Raw genomic sequence first — 25,078 nt, forward strand, 5'->3', positions numbered from 1 at the left:
ATTTTATACAGTGAAGATATTTCTTGTACGCTTCCTCAAATGATTTACTCTCCAGTATCACATGACCAAGGAACCGGCATCAAATTGTAATTTCCCCGGAACTTACCCATGCGACTTGGAGGCGCACCGGCTCCGAACAGCAGAAACATCGCACTATGGCCTCTCTCTAAGCCTTGCGTACGAGAGAGTACAAATCTAACCGGCAATCCGTCACCATCGACGCCTTGATCATGGACCTCCAGTCCAGAGGCTTATTTGGGAGTTATCGCAATTATCAATAGCACTCCCGAAGAGCGATATTATTATATATTTTTTAAACCACTGTCACTTTTGAACATCCTGGGATTTAAACCGAAGTGACATCAGTAGCACTCACCCCATCTGCCGGTTAGCCAACTAGTTCGCTAAAGTCAATAGCCAAGAAGGGCTTCACTCGTCTGTTGCTGCAAGGACAAGCAAACAAACTTTCACCAACAGAAGACTGACCAGAGGCWGATTCCCCAAGTTCCCAATTTACAGCCCTGACACTGTTGGTACCTGGTAAGAATTAGGCCGGTTAGCCTTGTTGATGCTAGCTTTACGTTCACTCGAGCTAGGTATTAGTTTTGTCAAAGGCATGCAGGTTGAGCAGGCCCTGCCGGCTGTCGGCACATTCGCTTAGGTAGCAAGCACATGAATGCTGCTTTATTTCAGAGAAAAACTTTTGCAGTCAGTTCAGTTTAACATTTATTAATTGAGTGCTTATACTTTGAGTTGCTGTTCGCGGTGTTTGACTGAAGTTATCTTGAGGTTCGCTGAAATGACAGTTGGTGGCTAATCTTCACCGGTTATTTTCATCAGTTACTTCTTACCTCGTTTTGGTGTTAACCCTGTTATATCATGTGTGCAGACAGCGCMTTTGTTGCAAAGCTTTGTTTTATACGAAGTTACCAGTGAAATGATTATCTGCAAAGGACGTGATTGAATGATAGATTGGATGGGTTCATTTGATCGTGGGGCTTTTTGGGCCTGTTTAATTTGCTCATATCACTCTTAGCGCTAAACGGCTAGCTGACGTCCACCAACAATAGCTCCACAGTAACCAGAACGTGTCAGCCCCTTTACTCGGGAACACTTTGTTTCCTCRTTCTCGCGTTTTCCGACAAAACGTGTCGCCCATTATTAGTACGTGCCAAATTGAACACCATGTACTCCGGGGTTAAATGCGGACTGAGCCACGTAGCGTAACTACAGAAAATGTCTGTGGTAGCGGGACACGTAACGTTAGCACGCAGGSTGGTAGCTACGATTTACGAGCGCCTGCCACGCTAGCGGGTCGGTAAAAATCATGTTAACCCACATCTTTGCTAAGACATAATAATCTTTTCGTTGAACACCCGTCATCTTTAATGAGGGTTCGCACGCCCGGCTATCCATCACTGCAGGCTTCACAACCATATGGTAGAGTTGTGGCTTAAACCCCTAAAGCATGGCATTAGCTAGCAGCTAACGACGGTTCCTGTGTCAGAATGTCATGCCTGTTCGAAACATCAGTTTTTCCTCTGCAGTTCCTTCATGTTGTTGTTATGTACGATCTTTAAAATGTTAATAAGCTTTTCTTTTGTGTTTAATTGAAAATTCATCGACCTTAACATAAACTCACGGTACTTGTACAGCTTATTTGCCCACATGGACCTAGCACAACACTGTTAACACAGTAAATGCCCTTTGACCTGAGGTATCCATTTTCTTAAACTTACTGCAAGTTAGAATTTGTCTTTAGCTGCCAGCTAAAGACATATTTAGCTGACAGCTACTCTGTCAGCTAAATATGACTCTGTCAGCTAAATATGTCTTTAAACTAGTAGAACCAGCAATTAGTAGCTTCCCCCGTTTGCCATTGTAAAGATTTGGATGGACAAAACCTAAATTGTACTTATATTAATGTTTTTTACTTTAACTGGTGTTTATGYTTAATGCTTTGGATACACAATATGCATGTGTGGGAGGTGGTGGTGGTTTTATCTTGGGCAAAACCCACAGACCACACCCTCTTTGCTTAGTGGTGGTGCCACACTAGAGATGTGTCCATACAGTGGTGTTCTTACCCATCATTGCCACAAATATAATTGGGCAACATGTTGCGCCCATGCCTTGAATTATTCAGTTATAGGCAGTTTATTTTTGTAATAACTGTGATTTAATTGGAAACCTTTTTAAACACATTATTTAGAGGTTGAAATACTTGTCATTTGTTGTTGTTTTTTCTCTCTCAAAGGCTGGCAACACACAGCCACCCTAATGCAGACGAATAAAAGAACGTGAAATGAACAAACCACCACAACCTATAACGGGACCCACCTCTGTCCCAAATCCCTCCCCGTCTCCTGGATTAACCCAGGTGAGGCCTACCTTCTGGGTGGAATGTATTGATTGAGTAAATTGGAGTTCTGTAATAAAGTTATTTTGTTTTTTTTACTCTCTCCAGGCTGCATACGGCCCCGGACAACCACCTTCTCTTGTTTTTGCCACCCCTCCACCTCCACAAATGAACTCCGCACAGCAGCCGAGACAGGTATTTCTTCATGTTGGTTGGGTTTTGGGATTTGATGTGCTGCGCCGGAAGTCTTTCCCGCTCTTTCACCTGGACTTTTGACATGGCTTCTTTTGCTGCATTGCTTTGGCTTAGTGTTTGTGTGCCTACAACGTCTGTTGTGACCTYTACTCTTTTCTGCTGTCCTCCCAGTTTGCTACAGGGCCTCGTACTTTACACCAACAGGTACTAACTCTCCTCACTTTGTCCATATATATCCCTTCTTTGCCTTTAGTGTAATGCATGTTCTCACGACCACATTTTCAGAAATTACACCCAAAAACTTCTTTAGTTTCTTTCTTTTTTTCTTAGGCTGACACTTCATTCTTGAGATGCATTTCTTCACACCACAGTTGGTAGTTTTTTCCAGTAGGGTAACACAATGTTTAAAAAGCAGACCCATCAATTATTTTGCTCACTGTCACTGCTCACTTTTTTTTTTTTTGTCAACTTCCTCTTTCCATTAAATTCTCCTAAAACTAGCTTAAGTGATTACCAAAAAATTTTTTTCAATTTGCTAAATGCCAAAATGAGTGATTATTTTTTTAGGCAGTTTTTATGATGTTGTCTTTGCTAGAATTCGCAAAGAATAAATTAAAAATTATGAATCCACGGAATTTGTATTGTCTTCATCAGTTTGAGTTTTTGTTACATTTYCAAAATATGCAAGATAAAAATAGTCTTGGATTCCACTTTAACTGCTTATAGATTGAGGGAAAAATATCCCTTACGGTATAATGGCTTATATTTTTGTCCATTATCTCAAATTGGGTTCACCTGATCTCAGTAATTGTGATTTCCCTCTTTGCCTTCCAGTTTCATCTATTGACTTGTCATCCTGGTGTCTTCTCAAGGGGAGTTAGTTARTATATCTTTCTTTAAAACGCTGCAAGCAAACCACAAGATCAGTGCATCTTTGCCTGGATGATTAGTCATAATGTCATCTCACTGTGAGCGTTTAATATTTCAAGTATCTGCCAGGAATAGTAAAATAAGCCAAATTCACGGCTCATGGAGCATAGATCATCACTCAAAGGGACTGCTGGCATTTCTGTAGCTTATGTACGATCTGGGTGGATTGTTTTAGACTTTTTTTTTTTTTTTTGGAAATATTTATCATCCTTTCATAATAGAARAATTAGCTCTGCAAGAGGATTTTATTAATTTTCTGCTCATTTTTACAGATTAATGTCTACAAATCACTTAAAATAAAACCAACTTAGAGGTCATACTGTGAACCTTTTGGTATTTATATAATCTACTTTCAGTGCATGCAATTAAACAGTGTCAGGTTTTTGGTTATTCATTCTACTGCGACAGAAGCTTTTGATCCAGGGAGTTTCTGGCTGACTGTCTGGTAATGTCAAACATTCGTCTTTTATTAAGTAAAGTTACTGCTTTGCTATCCCAGTTCATCCTCTCTCTGTCATGACTCCTCTGTGCTTGTCTTTCCAACATATTAAAGCTGCTCTGGTAGCCAAGTTTAATACTTGTTAGATTATTCGTTAGAATTAGAGCTGCAAATATACCTGGAATGATTAGAATGGGGGGAGGGGCTAAAAATGCCTGAGGAAAAATCCTAGACCTCGATTCTTCGTTTATTTCACATTGTTCAACCACATATTTCTCCGCACACAGTCTGTCACAGGTGATGGGTTTTAGTTTTTGCACAGCGTGCTTCTGTTTAGGTTAAGTGGTGATCGAGAAAGTCGGGAGATGATGAGCAGAAAAACCAGGAAAACAGACCCCAGTCCGTTAGGAACTTTGGTCYATTTTAAAAGTTAACTTGGCGTAACGGCGCAATATCGACCTGCAACTTCACATAAGGATAAGATCAACTCTATCGTCCTAAAGGGAGTATGTCGTGGGTGCAGACAGACTGCAGGGGGTGGAGCAAACATTTAAAGAAAATAACGAGTCTCCATGATTCAGAGGTAAAATGTGGAGCTGTGCGCTGCCTGTGGTTTGCTCTGCGTGAGAAATGCAGAACAAACAAATGGGTTTTAGGGTGCAACGGAGCTGGTGACTCAGTCGGCGTAGAAGCCGCTAAACGGCTTGCCTCGCACACATGATCTGAAGTCGGAGTCGCAGGCAGATAGATCATTCACAGGCAGATGGATCACACACAGTGATAGACAAACAGGAGGCCAGATGTAATGAGCTGTAACAATSCGCTCCACAGTTGGATTAACCTGGCTCTGAGCATCTGCAAAAGATTTTCAAYGACCTTAGAGAGGTAAATATGTTACACTGTAATGATGCTGAGATATTCTTAAAAGAAATTTCAGTTCTACATTTACAGTGTAGAACACCTACTAGTAGGAGCTCGAGTGTTGTTGTTTTGCTGTCAAGGAAATATTTAACAGAAAGATAAGTTTGGAATCGACATTGAGTACACTGTTGCAAATGAAACCACAAAGATTAAACAGTGGGTAAAAAAACTAAAAACCCACACATTTTGAAACATTAATTACATGCTGTAATTTCACACCAGTTTCTGCAAACATCTTAAAAAATATTTGTCCACCTTGATATTGGACCTTTCTACAGAGTTGCATGTTCATCTGTCACCAAGGTTTTGGGACACACTGCTTCCTGTCACAGCCTTTGCTTTTTTTATTTTATTTTATTTTTTTTATGTTTTTGCAGTATCAACCTTCCTCATTGTCTCTAGTCTTCATTTTCTCCTTAATCTCACTCCTTCTCTTGCTTTCTGCTCACGTGTTGTGCGGCTGAAGGGTGGATACAGAGCATTGCAGGTAACCGCTTTTCTCTTCCCCCCTCCTCTCCTAACTTCGATAACCCGACAGGGAAACAAGACTGAATAAGCAGTGTAGATTCCATATTGAAGCTCTCAGCTTGATGCAGAAATTAGCAGGTGCTGTGAGTGCGTCGTTTCCCCTATATATGCAATAGGACCAATGCACCAACCAAAACGTTCTCGCCATATGTGAATAAATGGGCTAGGCATAGCATAGTTTTGGAGATTAAACGCACACGGAGCAGATTTTTGACATTTTTCTCAATTCTTTTGCTTTGTTGTTTCTAATGKTTTCTAATTTACGTCTTTACTCCAGGCTTACTATCAGAGTCGACCCACTATGGCCGCCAGCGCTCCTAGGGTGCAGACAAGCAGCGGCCCTCGACCTGTTGCACCTGCGCATGTGTACCCTACCAGCTCCCAGATGATGATGATCCCACAGCAGCAGATTCCTTTCGGTGGCTCTCCTCAGGGCTATTTTATCCCACCTGGACAGGTTGGTTAAATCGAGTTAATTATCAGCCATCAGCTGGGTTTTTAAAATCATCTTTATTTGCGTACGCCCACTCTGMTGTATGAAAATGAGATATTCTATCTAAAAATAAAAAAATAATTARAACAAATTTTAACAATGTTAAAAATTTAAGATATTTATTATCTAGCATCTAAAACTAAAGGAAACGATTTAACATGCTGTAAAATAAACTACTAATATAGATTTGAATAGTGAATCAATATGATAAGAGTTAAAATGTTAATGGGGCATCTCAATTCTGAACACAATTTTGTTGAATTAAAGTTTTGCAAGCATGGTTTTGATTGTCAAATSTTTATGCYGTGAGAATCATATTTACATATTTTCACCACGGGACCTTCTGGTGGGTTCTCTTTGGTTCGGCTGCTACCCGTTCTAATGTTCTGAAACGGTTTCAACATTGCCATTTATTAACACACAACATGTCTTTGAGTGTCTGAAAAAGATTTATAAAATTTCATTTGTTGTTGTTATACCGTGTTCAGTTTGTTTCTGAGGATGCAGCTTTTTACCGGTTCTCAATGTTGTTTCTGCAGTACCGTACTCCATACATGCCTCCTACCCAACAGTATCCTGTGACCAGCGGCACAGGCTTCTATCCTGGGACTAGTCCTGCAGAATACTCTGCTTACGGTAAGGATTTTTACCCTGACACCAACAACAACAACCAAGCACAGCCTTCAGTTTTACCATTGAAGGAKATGACAKYTACTAAATCCCCCCCMAAWTWWYCYYMAWWWWWWRRWTWWWAWTTYYWMCCKTTKKYYKGRAAWTKKYMMYKSYTTTKKTWWKGKTTTKSYTKGKTKKTTTTTKKTTTTKKTTTTTTWRKTTTTTTTWACATATATTTCTGGTGCTTCTCTGTGTTACAATATTGCTGTAAGTGTTATASTGCTAGTTGCACGTGGTCTAGCTTGATTCTGCTTTGGTCCGTTTTCTCTATCTGCAGTCACCTGACACTTCCTTGTAGGTCCCATGAAATGACTTTAAAGCTCATGTTTCAGATGAGTCTGCATACCCTGAGATGGTTAATTGGCATCTGATGCTGTAAGGGACCAAATCTGAATAATACTCAGATTTGGGTGGACAATTAACTCAACTTTTCTTAGGTGCTAAATTTTCAAACTATCATCCAAATATAGCAGACCTTTAAGTAATTGTGTATTGCAGCATGTATTTTCAAAAATATTTTATGTAAATATTTAACATTATACATAATGGCATAAATATGCTTGGGATAATGTGAGATTTAGATTGTACTTAACTGCGTTATGGTTTTAACACAAAGGTTTGAAACTAAAATGTTTAACATTCAAACGGCCCGGTCTCGGAACGTTTGCGGCGCGCRTTCTCTCTCCTCCCTCCCCCTTTCCTGGCTATTCACCGTTCAGTAAAGGCCAGCCTGAAAAATAAAAATTATCATCCAAAATAAGAAAAAAAATCTGCCGTCACTTTGACTAGGTTCACTCRACTAATATGTTGCAGATCAGTCAATAATGTCTAGTGGAAAATAATGTTTGGCTGTTTCTGCCTCGTCATTATACATGAAGGGAATGCAAGCAGAAAAGAAGACAACTGGGTGGTCTGGACAGGCTACAGTAAAACTTTGAAGYTGTTGTTAAAGTATTCTTTCTACTTATTCAACTAATAGCTTTTATTTCCCACTGTGTCAAAATTCTCCAGCCACTTTGTCAATCATTTCCAAAAGTAAATCGGAAGTTTCCTATGAGCGGGAAGGGTCAAACTGTTGGTCATTTCCTGGGACCTTCTTAACACCCTGCTTCCTCTGGATCCTCTCATTAACTCATACTGCATCTGTCTCTTCCTGCCCTCTCTTCTCCTCCTCCTCCCGGCCCCTCACTCCCCTTTCCCTTTTCCTTGCTGCGTTGGTTCAGAGCCCTCTCTTGCTGCGAGGGAGAGGCGGGGTGGTGGGGGGAGAGGGGGCGGGCGAGAGAACGGCCGTCTCTCTCTCCACGGTGCTCCTCTCACCTCCCAGCGTTACCCCGGTGAGTAGTGTGCGCGCGCTTGTGGTCTGCGAGCTTCAGTGGCAATAATCTGTGGCACTTCCTGTCTCTAATTACGTTCCTACATGTTTTCTTTTTAGACTCGCTACTGTTTCAAAAAAATACCAGGTCTTAAAAAAGGGCCATTGCGGTGTAACGCATGTGTATTATTTGTTAGTAGTAGAAAATGTATTAAAAGARTTCTGAGCGCTAAACTACTGAGAAGCYSCACTTTGAAATCTCCTTGCCAACCAACTGTGCATCTGTTTCTCCGAGCAGCGGGAGCGTACTATCCTGCTCAGCCGCAGTACTCTGCGTCAGTCCAGCCAGCGCCGGTGATGATTAACCCACAACAACAAGCTCCGCCTCCCCAGCAAGCACCCACACAGCCGCAAGCCCCACCAAAGAGGGAACGCAAGCAGGTAGCGTCTCCCAACAAAAGGCCAGCACACATTCTGTGGGAAAAAAAGTGAATGGAGAGAAATTGTATTGTTCTGTCTGCRTGGAACTTTCTCTCTTTACCTGAAAATCACAGTGGTGTTGTGTTGTGTGGCAACAATTGTGCAAAAGAGACTGTATCGTTACCCACTGCCAGAGTATATTAGGAAGTAATATTACCGATTTTCTTCCTGCCAGATAACAATACGAGACCCCAACCAAGGTGGGCGTGACATTACAAAGGAGATCATGTCGGGTGGAAGATCTACCACAGCAGCAACCCCCCCACAGGTCAGTCATCCGTTTAGAAAGTCAACTCTGTACTACAGSAGCATTATAAAGCCCTTAACACCCCACAGAGAATTTAGTTATTAGGCAGTGATAACGCCACTAATAACATTCACCTAAATCAATTGTAGCATGTCTCCTTCATAAGAGACCAACAGATCTTGGTCACATGTRCTGTCTGTCTTTTATCACAGACATATTTTCTTTATCATTGATTTCTCTGTTATTTCCCACTAATAACCTTATAGACCTGGCATAGGACTCAAAAAAAATGTCTCGGGTAACACATTGAGGTCCGTTACGTCTGCCTTAAAAACAGTTGGCTTGTCGGAGGACAGCTCCACTTCCGCAAGGCCGGCCCCGCCGGCCGTCGTCACGTCAGTTCTCAACATTAATTAGTTTATCGCCACTCTGCATTGTGACATATTGAGAAACTATGTTGCTTAATGCATCGAGTGTCTCTTGACGATGCTCCTTTTGATCAGATAATGAGTTTTGGGATTATTTTTTGATTAAGCTCTTGAGCATTGTGATACTGAAAGTGTGCAATAGAAAGTGATTTAATCTACATTAGCAGATCTGAAGTGTTCACATTCACACAAGTTGAAAGACTTTTTTTTATTTCATAGATTTAAAAACAGAATAAAAATTGTCACTGTAAATTAACTGCATTATCTTACACATTGCTTTAAAAACCTGTTTGTCTCTGACCGTAGGCATCTGTAGCAGAAGTAAGTATTGCCCAGACCAATGGTGAAGTCGGACAGACTGTTGCTGTAGTGACAAGAAGAGGTGAGGAAACATTCGAGTTTGACTASCAAACAAATGCTGTCGGCACGCTTTATTTATTTTTTTAATTTTCTAATTTTCACACTCGACAGATGAGCCCGCGGAGTCTTCTCCCTCCCCTGAAAGTCCTCCTCCTGCTGCTCCGTCAAACACGGATCCTGTGGTGGAGGCCAAACAGGAAGTAAACAGACAACTTACTCCGCCTGTTGAATTAGCAACTCAATCTGTGGCCGCTACGGCCGCAGCTGAGAGACTTTCCCCGTCGCCAAAGGAGCGGCAGTCTCCGCCTTCCCTCCCATCAGCAGCAGCAGCAGGTATCAGCAGTGTTGCTGAAGCAGAAACAGCGGTCAGCTCGAAAGCCGGCGACACAGTGGATGCTCCGGTCAGACCTTCTGCATCACCGGTAGCACAAGAGATGCCGGCAAAAATAGAGGAGCCGCAGGCTGCTCCGTCTGCGGAGAAAGAGGTGAAGCCAGAAGGAGCTCAACTGGAAAAAGAGGAACCGACAGCTAGCGCCAAGTCAGAACCCCCCGTTGAAGTTGCAGTCACCCCTGTGGAGACTGTGAAAGAGGACGCTGCTGCAAAACCGTCAAGCGACGTCTCTCGGCCCCTCGCTGTACCAGAACCTGCTGCTTCACAGGCCGAGGATGCGGACCAGAGCTCAGAACCAGAACCGGTAGCGGTTCGGCCAGCAGAGTCTCTTCTTCCCAACGGCCTTCCTCAGGAGACTGAAGAACTCTCTGAAGATGTCCCGGTGTCTGACACTACGCCCCAGGACAAACCCGACCCTTCTCAATCTCAGGAATCAGTGACACCAGCACAGAAAGAAGAAGAGGAGGAGACGAGGGAGGAAGAGCGGCTGCAGAAGAAAACTGAAGATGCTCCTCTTGCCTCTGCCAGCTGCCCAGAGGAAACTACTATGCAAGGTGAGATTGACATGATCCTCACTCACTTATTGTTGGTAGTAAAAGAAAAGACGTTAAAACATGTTCACCTGATAAAATAAGTTGGTTAACTCTTTCCCCTTTTCCCCCTAAAAGTCCTGAGAGTTAAAGTATTAAAAAAAACTTCTTTCTACTGCCACCCATGAACACCACACTGTTGTTTTCACCTTAATTATGAGAAGCCCTAGAGCTGAGCAATGAGTCTTAAAAATAAAATCATATCTAGAACGCAACAACAAAAGCAGTCAAATGGATCCACTGTTATGTACATCAAACCACTACTAGGATTGATTGAATAGATGCTGGTTTTTACTACAATGCGCCTTACTCTTTAAGCTTAAGGCAGACCCATCGGTGTGATTGTTTGGCCATCTTCCAGGTAGATGATGGGATCGTTTTACTGGCGCCAGCAAGGATATGTATTTCCTTGGGTGTGAAATCTATTGATTTTTAAATTGCCATGATTGTCTTCCTTTACTACCACCATGTGTTTTTATTACTGTTAAATACAGATTTAAACACAAACTACAGATAAGAGTGTGACATCTGCTCAGGCTGCTGAAGTTGGTTTGTGACAAGGGGAARCTTTTGGCAGTGAAGACATGAATTCTAATAAAATAAAAAAAAATCATTCATCTCAATTATACATCAGAACAGATCATGCTGACGTACAATAAATGTGGAGGAAATTGAGAGAAAAAAGGTTATTGCATACAGAATAAACCAAACAGGTTATTGTTTTTTTTTTCCCCTTCTGTTTTGTTCAATAACTTGTACTCTGTCTGTAGCTGCTACGTCTGTGCCAAAGAAGAAGAAGAGCATGAAAGAGCTCAACAAAAAAGCCATTGGGGGCCTTCTGGATGCCTTCAAAGAGGTGAGACTCCCTTCAGCTGCTGTGTCACTGACAGTAACACAACTTTGAGAACAGGTCAGTCTTTATGGCTCTTCATCACTATTGCAAGCTAACTTAAACATAATTATGTTTTAGCAGGAGCCGGATGCCAAGCCTGTTCCTGAACCCTCAGTAGTCCAGGTCAGCCCTCCAGCGACAGCTGAGCCTCCCGCTGAAGTGGTAGATGAGACCTGGGAGGAAAAAGAGGACAAGCAGAGTACTGAGCCGGACAAACTCAAATCCACACTTGAGCCAACTGAGCAGAAATACCAGTACAAAGAAGGTTAGTTGTGAGCACTAAAGGAAACATTTGTCAAAGTTATTTGGTTCAGTAATTCATATAATGTTAAAATGATCATGTTTCCGAAAAGATTCAAACCGTTTTATAAAGAGAAATTGTTAAAAGATCTATGGAATTTTGATGAGATTTTGTAGTGATTTTCTTTCTCTTCCTTCCAAGCAGCACTTTTCTTACTCACATTACTTACCCTTGTATCCAGTTTAAACCTTTTAAGCGTGCACGTGAATCAAGTTTACTGATGCATCTCGAATGTGTGCTACTCAGAACTGGGGGAGCCAATAAACCCAGAAGCAAAGAAGCGGTATGACAGAGAGTTTCTTCTGGGCTTCCAGTTTAGCAGCGCTAGTATGCACAAACCAGAAGGTCTGCCTGTCATCAGTGACGTGGTCCTAGACGAGGTATGTTGCAGCTTGTCTGGAGTCATGTCGTGGCTTTATACCAGGAAAAGGCTTTTATTGTGAAGGTTTTAGCTTTATTGCTGCTCTGAATATGTTGTTCTTTCCTTTTTTGAGTCTGTGTACACCAGTTGACAATTAGTTAAACAATCAAAATTAATTTGATTATTTATTTCAACTGTAATTTCAACTGTAATCGGCGGACAATAGAAAGGACAGAAGAAATTTTAACAAGTGTAATTTTGTTTTGAAGCAACTATRCTACATCCTGTAGTTCCATCCTGTGAGCATGGAACTACAGTGCATGGAATGTGTTGATCCCTCTGCTTCGGGACTTTATCGTCTCCTCTTCTGATTTCAGAATAGTCAGAGGTGACTCATCTTTGCAGGTTTATGACCAGTATGTAACAGCCTACTTCACTTTCCAGGTAAACAAGACTCCGCTGCGACCTGTTGATCCCAGTCGACTGATGAGTGTGGGTTCGGATTTCACTCCTACATATTTGGGGGGTCTCGGAGGCAAATCTGCAGGACGACCCCAGGTTATTGAAAATCACAGCTTCCTCCGTTCAGAATYATTACAACTTCACGTTGCATTTTTWAAAAAAAACAAAYGTACTTYTCCGTTTTGTGCTTTCAGCCCTCTGGGTCACATCGCTCCCAGCAGAGCTTGCGAAAAGAGCCCAAGAAGATCATCATCATCAACAGCAGGTCCCTCACGGAGAACGTGCAGCTCAACAAGGCTGCGAACGCCTGGAAGCCTTCGACCATAAAGCCCGAAGACGGCAACTCCGAAGAGGCCGACGCTGAGCAGGGAAAGACTCAGGACGTGTTCAAGCGTCTGCGCAGCATCCTGAACAAGCTAACCCCGCAGAAGTTCCAGGAGCTGATGAAGCAGGTGATGGAGCTGAAAATAGACTCCGAAGAAAGGCTGAAGGGAACCATCGACCTCATCTTCGAGAAGGCCATCTCAGAGCCCAACTTCTCCGTAGCCTACGCCAACATGTGCCGCTGCCTTATAGGGGTGAGTCGTGTGCTGTGCACACCGTCGCTGCTCTAATGATGACTCACTTTTTGTGCCACGTGTCTGGGCCACTGAATTGCTCATGATGGTATTGAGGAGCTGAAAGAGCAGAAATGATCTATTTTCGGTCTGTGCTTATCCCCCAAATTGCTGCTGATTTTAAATTGAGTCAACYTCTGGTTGGTTGTTGCCCCTCTCCAGCTGAAAGTGCCCACCCCGGATAAACCTGGAAGCTTTGTAAACTTCCGCAAACTTCTCCTCAACCGCTGCCAGAAGGAGTTTGAAAAGGACCAGGACGATGATGAGTTTTTTGAGAAAAAGCAGAAAGAGATGGAAGCTTCCAAGAATGTATGTTTTTTTTTTTTTTTTTTTTTTTYTTAATTTGTTTGCACGAAATCAATCTTGTGGCCACGAAAGCACAAGCGAACCTCCTGCTTATTTCTCTGCAGGACGAGGAGCGTGAGCGCTTAAGGGTGGAACTGGAAGAGGCCCGAGACAAAGCTCGAAGGCGCTCGCTGGGTAACATAAAATTCATCGGCGAACTCTTCAAGCTGAAAATGCTGACGGAGGCCATCATGCACGACTGTGTGGTCAAACTACTGAAGAACCACGACGAAGAATCTCTGGAGTGTCTCTGCAGACTGCTGTCCACCATTGGCAAAGACCTGGACTTCGAGAAGGCCAAGGTTAGTTGGTTATCGACATGCACAGAAGGAAGTGGGTGACGTCAAATAGTCTTCTGTGATGACTGTTTCTTTGTGCCACGTGTCTGGGCCACTGATTATTTATGATGGCTTGAGGAACTGAGAAGACTTTCAAAAGTATCTTTACCCCTTGACATTGATGTGCATTTGTAGTCACCCCCCTTTAACCTCAGACAACTAAATACAAACAAGTTATGGCTTTCAGAATAACTTGGATGGGAGAATCCATCAGCAGGAAAACTGCTAGTTTTTTATTTCCCCCTTTATCTTAAATACAAAATGAGTGCTCTGAGTTTCTTGATCTTTGAGCAGATGGCCTTGTCTGAGTCTGTACACTCCAGTTACAGTACAAATCGATTTCTAAATTAGTTAACAATAATTCTTAACAATATTAGTTAACAATATTTCAATACTCACGATTAAAGGCATTATGATTAATTGTGATGACAAATGTCAAGGGAAAAGCTCAAGGGGTATGAATACTCTAAGGCACTGTACGTGAACATATAAAAGCCATAAATGTTGTGTCTTTCTCAGCCTCGTATGGATCAGTATTTCAACCAGATGGACAAGATCATCAAAGAGAGGAAAACCTCGTCCAGAATCCGCTTCATGCTGCAAGATGTTTTGGACCTAAGAAGGGTAAATGATAATCAAAGTTGCAATAGAGCGGCTCAAAAATAAGTGTCGGTGCTGATTATTTATTCATTTCTTTACCTTTTGCGATTCTTAGAATAATTGGGTTCCTCGTAGAGGAGAACAGGGTCCCAAAACAATTGACCAAATTCATAAAGATGCAGAGATGGAGGAACACCGGGAACAGATCAAAGTCCAGCAGCAGCTGCAGTCAAAGAAGGACAACCGGGGTCCGCACACGCCAGCAAGGGGCCGGGCCGCCCAGCCTCAAGACGAGGGCTGGAACATGGTGCCCATCTCCACMAAGAATCGACCCATCGACATCACCCGCCTTAGCAAGATCACAAAGGTAAAACCTCTAAAACCCCGAGCGTTACTCTCTGATGTGTTACACATCGGAATGCTGCAGTTTTGTGTAAATAAGTGTTGAGAAGCTTCTTTTCCTGACTGTGGCTCGGTTGTGTTCCTGCAGCCTGGGGCCCTGGACTTCAACAATCAGCGGCTGGCTCCGGATGGGAAAGGCATGTGGGGAAGCTGGGGAAAAGGCAGCAGCGGAGGAAGTGGAGCTAAACCAGCAAGTGGAGAGCAAGGTAAGCCTCTATAAGTATAGTATAAACTGTGTAAAGGTACTACTCAAATTAAATACTTTACAAAAATTTAAATAATCACTTGACTTTCAATTTGTGTAATTGAGATAAGGGTGGTCTTATATTATGTTTGTTATTGAAATTGGGGGGGTTGTCAAATGTGTATTTTGCTCTCAGACCAATCAGGTTCATAGGGAGTGAGAGAAGTTTGAAAACATAAAATGTTGGTTTATTTTAGTTTGTCCCGGCAATGTAGAGTACTACCACAAGACATTATTAATAATGGTAATAAATTATATCATACAATAGTGAATTGAAATGCCCTTTAGTTCATTTGTATTGTTTCTTTGTAAAAATGGTTGTGCTGGAAAAGTTGACAAACTAACCTGGAAAGTGCTTGAAAAGAGCTAAAGTTTTACTGTGGAGAAAAATATATGAACCATGCTATAAGAAGCTTGGATTTAAGGCAATTTTTGTAAAAAAATTTTTCCCTTCAGATTTTGACCTTTTGATGTACGTCTTTCCTTTTCTTATAGACTCTGGACGTCCAGCCACCAGCACTCTGAACCGATTCTCAGCTCTGCAGCAATCCGGGGCGATGTCCTCATCAACAGACACCGATCGCAGAGTTCCTCAGAGGTAATTGGAAGCAGCGCAGTCCTCCGTAAATTTCCCTCGTTGCCTCGCTGCCGTTTTCTTCTCAGCTAGTTTTCTGCTTCAAACAATTAGCCCTCAGAATAAATGCACAGTAGTATTATTTAATCCTTTTAACACGCTGGAAATGTCTAAAGTATATTAATCCGTTCCTTCTAGGTCGAGCGGCAGTCGGGAACGTGGTGGTGACAGAGACCGGAATGACCATGACAGGGATCGCTACGACAGGTTTGCTCGCAGCGAGAGACAGGACGGGAATCAGTTCTCCAAGAGAAGTTTCAGCAGGGAATCACAGGAGCGTGGTGGAAGGGGCGGAGACAGCCGGGCCGCAGCAGATTCCGTGCGCCGCGTTGCCAGCATGACCGACAATCGGGACAGAGGAAGCAGAGACCGAGGCAGTCGGGACAGAGGAAGCAGGGACAGAGGAAACCGAGAGCAAGGCGGTCGGGACCGAGGTAGCAGAGACCAAGGCAGTCGGGACAGAGGAAGCCATGACAGAGGAAGCAGGAGCCAAAGTGGTCGGGACACTGGTCCAAGCAAAGACCTTCCAGGTATCCGGGGTTAAGGAACTAGGACGAGATTTAAAACGAACATTGGCAGTCTGTTTGACAAAAAAAAAAAAGTGAGCATTATCTTATTCTCACCTCTTGTTTTTTGTCTAGTTAAGCGGGAAAGTGTTCCTGCTTCTCTTCCCAAACCTGCCATGACAGAAGAGGAGGTGAGGAAAAAGACCAATGCCATTATTGAAGAATACCTCCACATCAACGACGTAAAGGTACTAAACTGTTCCGTCAGGCGCACTTCTTATTAGTAGTACTTCCATCTCTGATTTTCATCTTCTTCTTGCCCTGTAGGAGGCGCTGCAGTGTGTTGCAGAGTTAAATAGTGCCTCTCTGCTCTACGTGTTCGTGAGCTGTGGCCTCGAGTCGACACTTGAACGCAGCACCCTTGCCAGGGAGCGCATGGGTTTGTTGTTACACCGGCTTGTAGAGGCAGGGACGTTGCCCGTACAGCAGTACTATCAAGGGTAAGAAGAGGTCACTGAGGTCCTGTGTCTCAACAGGAACATTTAGAGTTGAAGTAGAATTAGAGATGTGAAAGTAAAGCGTTTCTGTTTTCTTTTAGGCTCCTAGAGATCCTGGAAGTGGCAGAGGACATGGCCATAGATATACCTCACATCTGGCTCTACCTGGCAGAACTCATTACTCCCATGCTCCATGACCGGGGCATCCCTATGGGACAGCTCTTTAGGTATGAATAATGCCGGCATTCACTTGCCATGGGRTGTCATATGTATCATATGCACCTACATTGTTTCTGTAATTAATCAAAATTGAAACATTAAAAGGCCAAGCTATAATAAATACAGAATGTATCGAAGTCTTTCTTTCCAAAGGCTTTATTTGGCTTGAAGTGCAGTAGAACTATATGTCTAAATACTAGCTATTGTCTGGTTGTTGCTTAGCATATTTTAACATAAATTATAGATTTCTAATTATAACCGAAAGCCAATTAGATTTTAAGAATAATTTTCCACCTGGAATAAAAGGGGATTAATCGGATGGAAATCTAGGTCACATCTTTCCAGCCAGAGGCCTCATCTTAAATCAAAATATAACATATTAAACTTTACTTTTTTTTCCCCTCCCACTTGAGTTTCCTGCTGTTGCACTAATAACAAACGCACAGAATAATTAAATATTGTTGCAGTCTACAAGCTTATGGAAGCTGAAATGTTGATGCGTTGCATCTGTCTACAGGGAGATCTCGAAGCCTCTTGTGCCTCTGGGGAAGGCCGGCTTGCTGCTGGCACAGATTATCAAGTTGCTCTGCAAAGGAATGGTACGTACACAAGTCTTAAAAGCGGAGGCTCGCAGTTAAACAGTCTGGCTTTGTATTTTTGAAATATTTCCAAACCCGACTAAAACATTTTTYAACTTGTTTTTCTCGCTAGACTCACGAGAAGGTTGGGTCTTTGTGGAGAGAAGCCGGACTAAATTGGAATGAGTTCTTGTCCAAGGATGAAGACGTCAACAAGTTTGTCACAGATCAGGTACGYTTGAGATTTTAGACATCTTATTATGATATGASAAGCCATATCTTGTCTGATTGTCCCAATATGTGTAAGTTTCTGTGWAGCCAAGTGTCTSCTACATCTTCRAGAGTGCTAATATCTTCTGTTTGATCAATTACCAACTTAGCTGTTGATCTAATTTGCGCTTGGAGAAAATGTAAACAAGCTAAGATGAAAACAACCCTCACCAAGATGCTGAACATCGTCTTTCAGGCTTGCTTACACATGTCGTGCATTTCAGAAAGTGGAGTTTACCACAGGAGAAGAGACTGAGTCGGAGGAAGCTGGAATGAAGCAGATCCTCAGTGGAGATGAAATCAGCAAAGAGCTGGACCGACTGCTTCAGGAGAAAGCCAACAACCAGCGAATCAGAGACTGGATTGAGGTGTGTGGTTTAGAATATAGCGGTAGTTCACGAACTGTGGAGGGAAAAACATATCTTTTTAATGTTTTATTAATGTGTGTTAGTATAACTACTTAAGGAAGATAAAGGCAAACAATGTCGTTCATCACGTAAAAATCGCGGCCACTGCTCCATCTCTGTCGTAGCTGTGATTATTTTTTTTCAATAATACATTTTGATTCTTCTTTAGGCCAATCTCGATGAGCAGCAGTGTGCTTCCAGCCAGTTTCTACGAGCATTGATGACATCGGTGTGCCAGTCCGCCATCATATGTAAGTGGATCTGATGCAAAACTTTATCACATCTAGACGTCTAAATGCACCGAGTCGCTGCCTTACGATTGGCTGATTCGCCCATATACCTAAAGGTGGCATTTGAGCACATTTCTGTCAGGCCACTGTTGGCCTTTTTAGTGGAGACACTCTAGAATTGCAGCAGTTGTGAGAAGCTCCATGTTTGTGTTTTTTTTTTTTTTGTTTTATTGTTTTTTTTTTTCTAACATCACAATTTAGGTGACAACCCGTACAAGGTGGATGAGAAGCAGATCAAAGAGAGAGCCAGTCTGCTGCAGAGATACCTCTGTGACGAGGAGAAAGCGCTTCAGGCCCTTTATGCCCTCCAGGCTCTCATGGTGCACATGGAGCAGCCTGCAAGTACGTTTTTATTTCATTTMTTTGAATTTGCAGTGAAGTGTCTTTAAGAGTACAGACGATGAATATGGTCGTTTAGGTTATTTTGACCGTTTAAAGTCGACATTCCTCAAAAAGACGACCATTTTTTGTCTCTTAACAATCAAAGTGAAAAAAGTAAGTGGCTGGTTACTCCRTAACCTTTGCTTTGCAATCCACCTGCAGCAGTCTGCTGAGAAAGCGCTGACTGTTTTGCCACGTGAATGTTGMCGCTGACCTCTGCGCTCCGTTTCTTCAGGCCTCCTGCTGATGTTCTTCAACAATCTTTACGACGAGGACGTGATCGACGAGGAGGTCTTCTACAAGTGGGAGTCCTGCAAAGATCCGGCAGAGCAAACGGGCAAAGGCGTAGCCTTGAAATCCGTCACCGGCTTCTACACCTTCCTCCGCAACGCCGAAGAGGAGTCCGACAAGGACTGAGGAATCGAAATCCTGCTTTTCATCAAGACGTGGGGGCGGCGGGGAGGGTTCGGCAGGAAACTGCGACGAGTAGTAGACAATATATTTAGCCCAGAGTGGCAGACTCGAATCAATCCTCAATGAGGATAAATCTTTATTTTTCTTTTTTTCTTTTTGTTTTTTTTTTTTGTTTGAGAGATGAACTCAGAAAACAATCATTTCTCCCTTCCCTCCTCTCCTGCTTTACACAGCAAGTGTCCTCATGAAATAAACTTGAAAACACACTCAGCAGGACTGCTTGTTAATGACGTGTGAGAATCCACACATCACTACAAAACTGTTTTTTCTTTTTTTTTTTTTGTGTGTGTGTTTTTTTTTTTTCTCTTGTTTTTTGTCACAGTAACACAAACCAACTGGCTGCTTTTTCATTCTCCTAGACGATTATGCCTAAATATCCTCTGATCCTGCAGGAAGCAACCGCAGGGTGTGCGGTGCGGTGGGTTCCCTGACTCATGGACGGATCTAACTCGCAGGTCCTCTCTCTGTCCTTTACTGGAGTGTGCAGCATGACTGAAGTGTGCTTCGATTAAGAATTCAGTGGGCAAAACGTTTGAGGACTTGAAACTGAACTGGGCAAATGGGGGAGTTTTTAATGCAAAGGTTGTCTATTTTCTCTCTTCCTGTTTCCTATCATGAGCTTTCAGAGAACCGATGTCGRCTTTGACTACAGGSCGTTGGTCTTAATGCTTCCTCTAAGCCATCTTTTCCCATCCCCGGTAGTGAACCACACTGACTGACTCTTCATCTTTACTTCTTCTGTACTTTAACCTGACACCTATCGACCCAATCACCGTTAGAAACTTGAAATCTGCAGAAAGAAAAAAACAAAAAAAAAAAACGACTTGATGAAATTAAATGTATACAAAGGGGAAGGGAGAAGGGGAATAAAACTAAAATAAAATAAATATTAAAAAAAAAACAGAAGTGATCCGAAAGCCTTTTCTACTTTAAGTGGAAACTCATTTCAGGACCTTTCTGTAAATATATAATGATGATGATGAACTTTTTTTTTTTTTCCTGTTTTATTTTTCAGAACCTATGAATTTCTGATGTAATTGCAGTGTCTCCTTTTCCAGCAGAAACCACAGTTGTCCAGATGCAGAGAGGTGCTTTAGATAATTCAATGATTATTAGTTTTATTTGAATTTTGTAAATATTTTTGTTTTGCTTTCTTTATTTAAGAAATGATTGCTTCTTTTTGCATCAGAAACTGGAAAGATGAGGTGACAGAAACATTACAATAAATGACTTATTAAGTTGCTGTGCAGAGTTTGTCTTGAAATGTGTCTGAATGTTTACCGTTTGACTGGGAGGATTGTGTTTCTTCTTTTTGTTTGTTTCTTTTTTACCAGCCGACATTAAACTCCACAGAAGTAGGAAGCGGTGATCAGATCTGCATCCTAAATCTGATGTGGCTGTGAAACCTGGATCACATCTCTTGGGTCTGGTTAACTGCTTCTTTCATCTCCAATAACATCTTTAAAAGTTCATATTTTTAACTAAATATTCATGATGCAGTCATTTTTGAATTACTGTTGCAATGTAGGGATTTATATAATCCCATGGGTACAGTTTATCACATTATTGGAGGTACTTGTGAGAGCTGCTTCACGTTTGTTTAGCATCGACAGAGAACTAGTTGTCMACCCACAGGTCCAAATCCATGATTCTTCTACACTTCCTGTATTTTTTTGTTTTTTCTAGTAGGGTGATCTCACTAGGWCTAGTTTTCTGAATAATGTCTAGTAATCTGGATGTTAATCTTGTTGGTCTTAAACCCAAGTGCCTCCATGTCACGTGTGTGTTTAGGTTCAAATGTGTTTTGATGGGAAAAGGGRAAAAAAATAATAGGGATATTTCCATTGTTTGTGCTTTGTCAATTAAATTCAACGTTTGGGGGGTGATGTCACACCCCAACAAACCCTGAAAGAAAAAAAATCTTGTTCTCATCAGCCTATTAAATATTTTATAGCTTTTATTGTAACTAGTTAACGAGTTGGGTGGCAAATTGTAACCTCTTCAGCACCTTTTTTGTTTTGTTTTTTTTAAATCAGACCTTGCTGATAACTTGGCTTCACAAAGGCACTTATTAAAGTATCACTTTTAAATGTAGACCTATCACTGCGGAGCTGATCAGTTACCAAGTCTTTGCCGTTTTATCTATTCTCTGGTCCATTTAAATTATTTTCTTCCTCTCTTTTTTTTTTNCACTACTAGGATTGATTGAATAGATGCTGGTTTTTACTACAATGCGCCTTACTCTTTAAGCTTAAGGCAGACCCATCGGTGTGATTGTTTGGCCACCTTCCAGGCAGATGATGGGATCGTTTTACTGGCGCCAGCAAGGATATGTATTTCCTTGGGTGTGAAATCTATTGATTTTTAAATTGCCATGATTGTCTTCCTTTACTACCACCATGTGTTTTTATTACTGTTAAATACAGATTTAAACACAAACTACAGATAAGAGTGTGACATCTGCTCAGGCTGCTGAAGTTGGTTTGTGACAAGGGGAAGCTTTTGGCAGTGAAGACATGAATTCTAATAAAATAAAAAAAAATCATTCATCTCAATTATACATCAGAACAGATCATGCTGACGTACAATAAATGTGGAGGAAATTGAGAGAAAAAAGGTTATTGCATACAGAATAAACCAAACAGGTTATTGTTTTTTTTTTCCCCTTCTGTTTTGTTCAATAACTTGTACTCTGTCTGTAGCTGCTACGTCTGTGCCAAAGAAGAAGAAGAGCATGAAAGAGCTCAACAAAAAAGCCATTGGGGGCCTTCTGGATGCCTTCAAAGAGGTGAGACTCCCTTCAGCTGCTGTGTCACTGACAGTAACACAACTTTGAGAACAGGTCAGTCTTTATGGCTCTTCATCACTATTGCAAGCTAACTTAAACATAATTATGTTTTAGCAGGAGCCGGATGCCAAGCCTGTTCCTGAACCCTCAGTAGTCCAGGTCAGCCCTCCAGCGACAGCTGAGCCTCCCGCTGAAGTGGTAGATGAGACCTGGGAGGAAAAAGAGGACAAGCAGAGTACTGAGCCGGACAAACTCAAATCCACACTTGAGCCAACTGAGCAGAAATACCAGTACAAAGAAGGTTAGTTGTGAGCACTAAAGGAAACATTTGTCAAAGTTATTTGGTTCAGTAATTCATATAATGTTAAAATGATCATGTTTCCGAAAAGATTCAAACCGTTTTATAAAGAGAAATTGTTAAAAGATCTATGGAATTTTGATGAGATTTTGTAGTGATTTTCTTTCTCTTCCTTCCAAGCAGCACTTTTCTTACTCACATTACTTACCCTTGTATCCAGTTTAAACCTTTTAAGCGTGCACGTGAATCAAGTTTACTGATGCATCTCGAATGTGTGCTACTCAGAACTGGGGGAGCCAATAAACCCAGAAGCAAAGAAGCGGTATGACAGAGAGTTTCTTCTGGGCTTCCAGTTTAGCAGCGCTAGTATGCACAAACCAGAAGGTCTGCCTGTCATCAGTGACGTGGTCCTAGACGAGGTATGTTGCAGCTTGTCTGGAGTCATGTCGTGGCTTTATACCAGGAAAAGGCTTTTATTGTGAAGGTTTTAGCTTTATTGCTGCTCTGAATATGTTGTTCTTTCCTTTTTTGAGTCTGTGTACACCAGTTGACAATTAGTTAAACAATCAAAATTAATTTGATTATTTATTTCAACTGTAATTTCAACTGTAATCGGCGGACAATAGAAAGGACAGAAGAAATTTTAACAAGTGTAATTTTGTTTTGAAGCAACTATRCTACATCCTGTAGTTCCATCCTGTGAGCATGGAACTACAGTGCATGGAATGTGTTGATCCCTCTGCTTCGGGACTTTATCGTCTCCTCTTCTGATTTCAGAATAGTCAGAGGTGACTCATCTTTGCAGGTTTATGACCAGTATGTAACAGCCTACTTCACTTTCCAGGTAAACAAGACTCCGCTGCGACCTGTTGATCCCAGTCGACTGATGAGTGTGGGTTCGGATTTCACTCCTACATATTTGGGGGGTCTCGGAGGCAAATCTGCAGGACGACCCCAGGTTATTGAAAATCACAGCTTCCTCCGTTCAGAATYATTACAACTTCACGTTGCATTTTTWAAAAAAAACAAAYGTACTTYTCCGTTTTGTGCTTTCAGCCCTCTGGGTCACATCGCTCCCAGCAGAGCTTGCGAAAAGAGCCCAAGAAGATCATCATCATCAACAGCAGGTCCCTCACGGAGAACGTGCAGCTCAACAAGGCTGCGAACGCCTGGAAGCCTTCGACCATAAAGCCCGAAGACGGCAACTCCGAAGAGGCCGACGCTGAGCAGGGAAAGACTCAGGACGTGTTCAAGCGTCTGCGCAGCATCCTGAACAAGCTAACCCCGCAGAAGTTCCAGGAGCTGATGAAGCAGGTGATGGAGCTGAAAATAGACTCCGAAGAAAGGCTGAAGGGAACCATCGACCTCATCTTCGAGAAGGCCATCTCAGAGCCCAACTTCTCCGTAGCCTACGCCAACATGTGCCGCTGCCTTATAGGGGTGAGTCGTGTGCTGTGCACACCGTCGCTGCTCTAATGATGACTCACTTTTTGTGCCACGTGTCTGGGCCACTGAATTGCTCATGATGGTATTGAGGAGCTGAAAGAGCAGAAATGATCTATTTTCGGTCTGTGCTTATCCCCCAAATTGCTGCTGATTTTAAATTGAGTCAACYTCTGGTTGGTTGTTGCCCCTCTCCAGCTGAAAGTGCCCACCCCGGATAAACCTGGAAGCTTTGTAAACTTCCGCAAACTTCTCCTCAACCGCTGCCAGAAGGAGTTTGAAAAGGACCAGGACGATGATGAGTTTTTTGAGAAAAAGCAGAAAGAGATGGAAGCTTCCAAGAATGTATGTTTTTTTTTTTTTTTTTTTTTTTYTTAATTTGTTTGCACGAAATCAATCTTGTGGCCACGAAAGCACAAGCGAACCTCCTGCTTATTTCTCTGCAGGACGAGGAGCGTGAGCGCTTAAGGGTGGAACTGGAAGAGGCCCGAGACAAAGCTCGAAGGCGCTCGCTGGGTAACATAAAATTCATCGGCGAACTCTTCAAGCTGAAAATGCTGACGGAGGCCATCATGCACGACTGTGTGGTCAAACTACTGAAGAACCACGACGAAGAATCTCTGGAGTGTCTCTGCAGACTGCTGTCCACCATTGGCAAAGACCTGGACTTCGAGAAGGCCAAGGTTAGTTGGTTATCGACATGCACAGAAGGAAGTGGGTGACGTCAAATAGTCTTCTGTGATGACTGTTTCTTTGTGCCACGTGTCTGGGCCACTGATTATTTATGATGGCTTGAGGAACTGAGAAGACTTTCAAAAGTATCTTTACCCCTTGACATTGATGTGCATTTGTAGTCACCCCCCTTTAACCTCAGACAACTAAATACAAACAAGTTATGGCTTTCAGAATAACTTGGATGGGAGAATCCATCAGCAGGAAAACTGCTAGTTTTTTATTTCCCCCTTTATCTTAAATACAAAATGAGTGCTCTGAGTTTCTTGATCTTTGAGCAGATGGCCTTGTCTGAGTCTGTACACTCCAGTTACAGTACAAATCGATTTCTAAATTAGTTAACAATAATTCTTAACAATATTAGTTAACAATATTTCAATACTCACGATTAAAGGCATTATGATTAATTGTGATGACAAATGTCAAGGGAAAAGCTCAAGGGGTATGAATACTCTAAGGCACTGTACGTGAACATATAAAAGCCATAAATGTTGTGTCTTTCTCAGCCTCGTATGGATCAGTATTTCAACCAGATGGACAAGATCATCAAAGAGAGGAAAACCTCGTCCAGAATCCGCTTCATGCTGCAAGATGTTTTGGACCTAAGAAGGGTAAATGATAATCAAAGTTGCAATAGAGCGGCTCAAAAATAAG

The 25,078-nt window shown here is 42.2% G+C and overlaps 2 protein-coding genes across 9 annotated transcripts in view; both read left to right on the top strand.

Moving 5' to 3' along the window:
- Positions 1-102: 102 nt before the first annotated feature.
- Positions 103-20,410, top strand: eif4g1a (eukaryotic translation initiation factor 4 gamma, 1a). 8 transcript variants are annotated; one of them, XM_017310148.1, is made up of 33 exons: positions 103-540; positions 2,258-2,380; positions 2,468-2,554; positions 2,726-2,758; positions 5,311-5,331; positions 5,650-5,829; positions 6,405-6,501; positions 7,761-7,871; positions 8,148-8,290; positions 8,505-8,597; positions 9,311-9,386; positions 9,476-10,309; positions 11,116-11,201; positions 11,316-11,502; positions 11,785-11,918; positions 12,344-12,457; positions 12,556-12,939; positions 13,141-13,287; positions 13,389-13,625; positions 14,181-14,285; positions 14,377-14,628; positions 14,752-14,869; positions 15,403-15,505; positions 15,680-16,071; positions 16,183-16,295; positions 16,375-16,547; positions 16,646-16,771; positions 17,281-17,362; positions 17,475-17,573; positions 17,836-17,979; positions 18,188-18,269; positions 18,510-18,650; positions 18,925-20,410. In XM_017310148.1, exons 2-33 carry the CDS (start codon positions 2,306-2,308, stop codon positions 19,104-19,106), a joined length of 5,151 nt encoding a protein of 1,716 aa, XP_017165637.1. In that variant the 5' UTR covers positions 103-540; positions 2,258-2,305; the 3' UTR covers positions 19,107-20,410. The 8 variants fall into 8 exon arrangements, with proteins under 8 accessions (XP_017165637.1, XP_017165638.1, XP_017165639.1 ...); XM_017310149.1 differs by having other exon boundaries at positions 11,319-11,502; XM_017310150.1 differs by lacking the exon at positions 5,311-5,331.
- LOC103479646 (eukaryotic translation initiation factor 4 gamma 1-like) overlaps positions 19,529-25,078 on the top strand; it is an 11,632-nt gene continuing 6,082 nt past the window's right edge. Inside the window, exons 1-9 of the mRNA XM_008434192.2 lie at positions 19,529-19,576; positions 21,763-21,951; positions 22,069-22,252; positions 22,535-22,668; positions 23,094-23,207; positions 23,306-23,689; positions 23,891-24,037; positions 24,139-24,375; positions 24,931-25,035. Of these exons, the coding sequence (XP_008432414.1) occupies positions 19,529-19,576; positions 21,763-21,951; positions 22,069-22,252; positions 22,535-22,668; positions 23,094-23,207; positions 23,306-23,689; positions 23,891-24,037; positions 24,139-24,375; positions 24,931-25,035 (1,542 nt within the window). The remainder of the gene's footprint in view (positions 19,577-21,762; positions 21,952-22,068; positions 22,253-22,534; positions 22,669-23,093; positions 23,208-23,305; positions 23,690-23,890; positions 24,038-24,138; positions 24,376-24,930; positions 25,036-25,078) is intronic.

This window comes from Poecilia reticulata, linkage group LG17, assembly GCF_000633615.1.
Source record: "Poecilia reticulata strain Guanapo linkage group LG17, Guppy_female_1.0+MT, whole genome shotgun sequence".
In the NCBI taxonomy this organism is placed as follows: domain Eukaryota; kingdom Metazoa; phylum Chordata; class Actinopteri; order Cyprinodontiformes; family Poeciliidae; genus Poecilia; species Poecilia reticulata.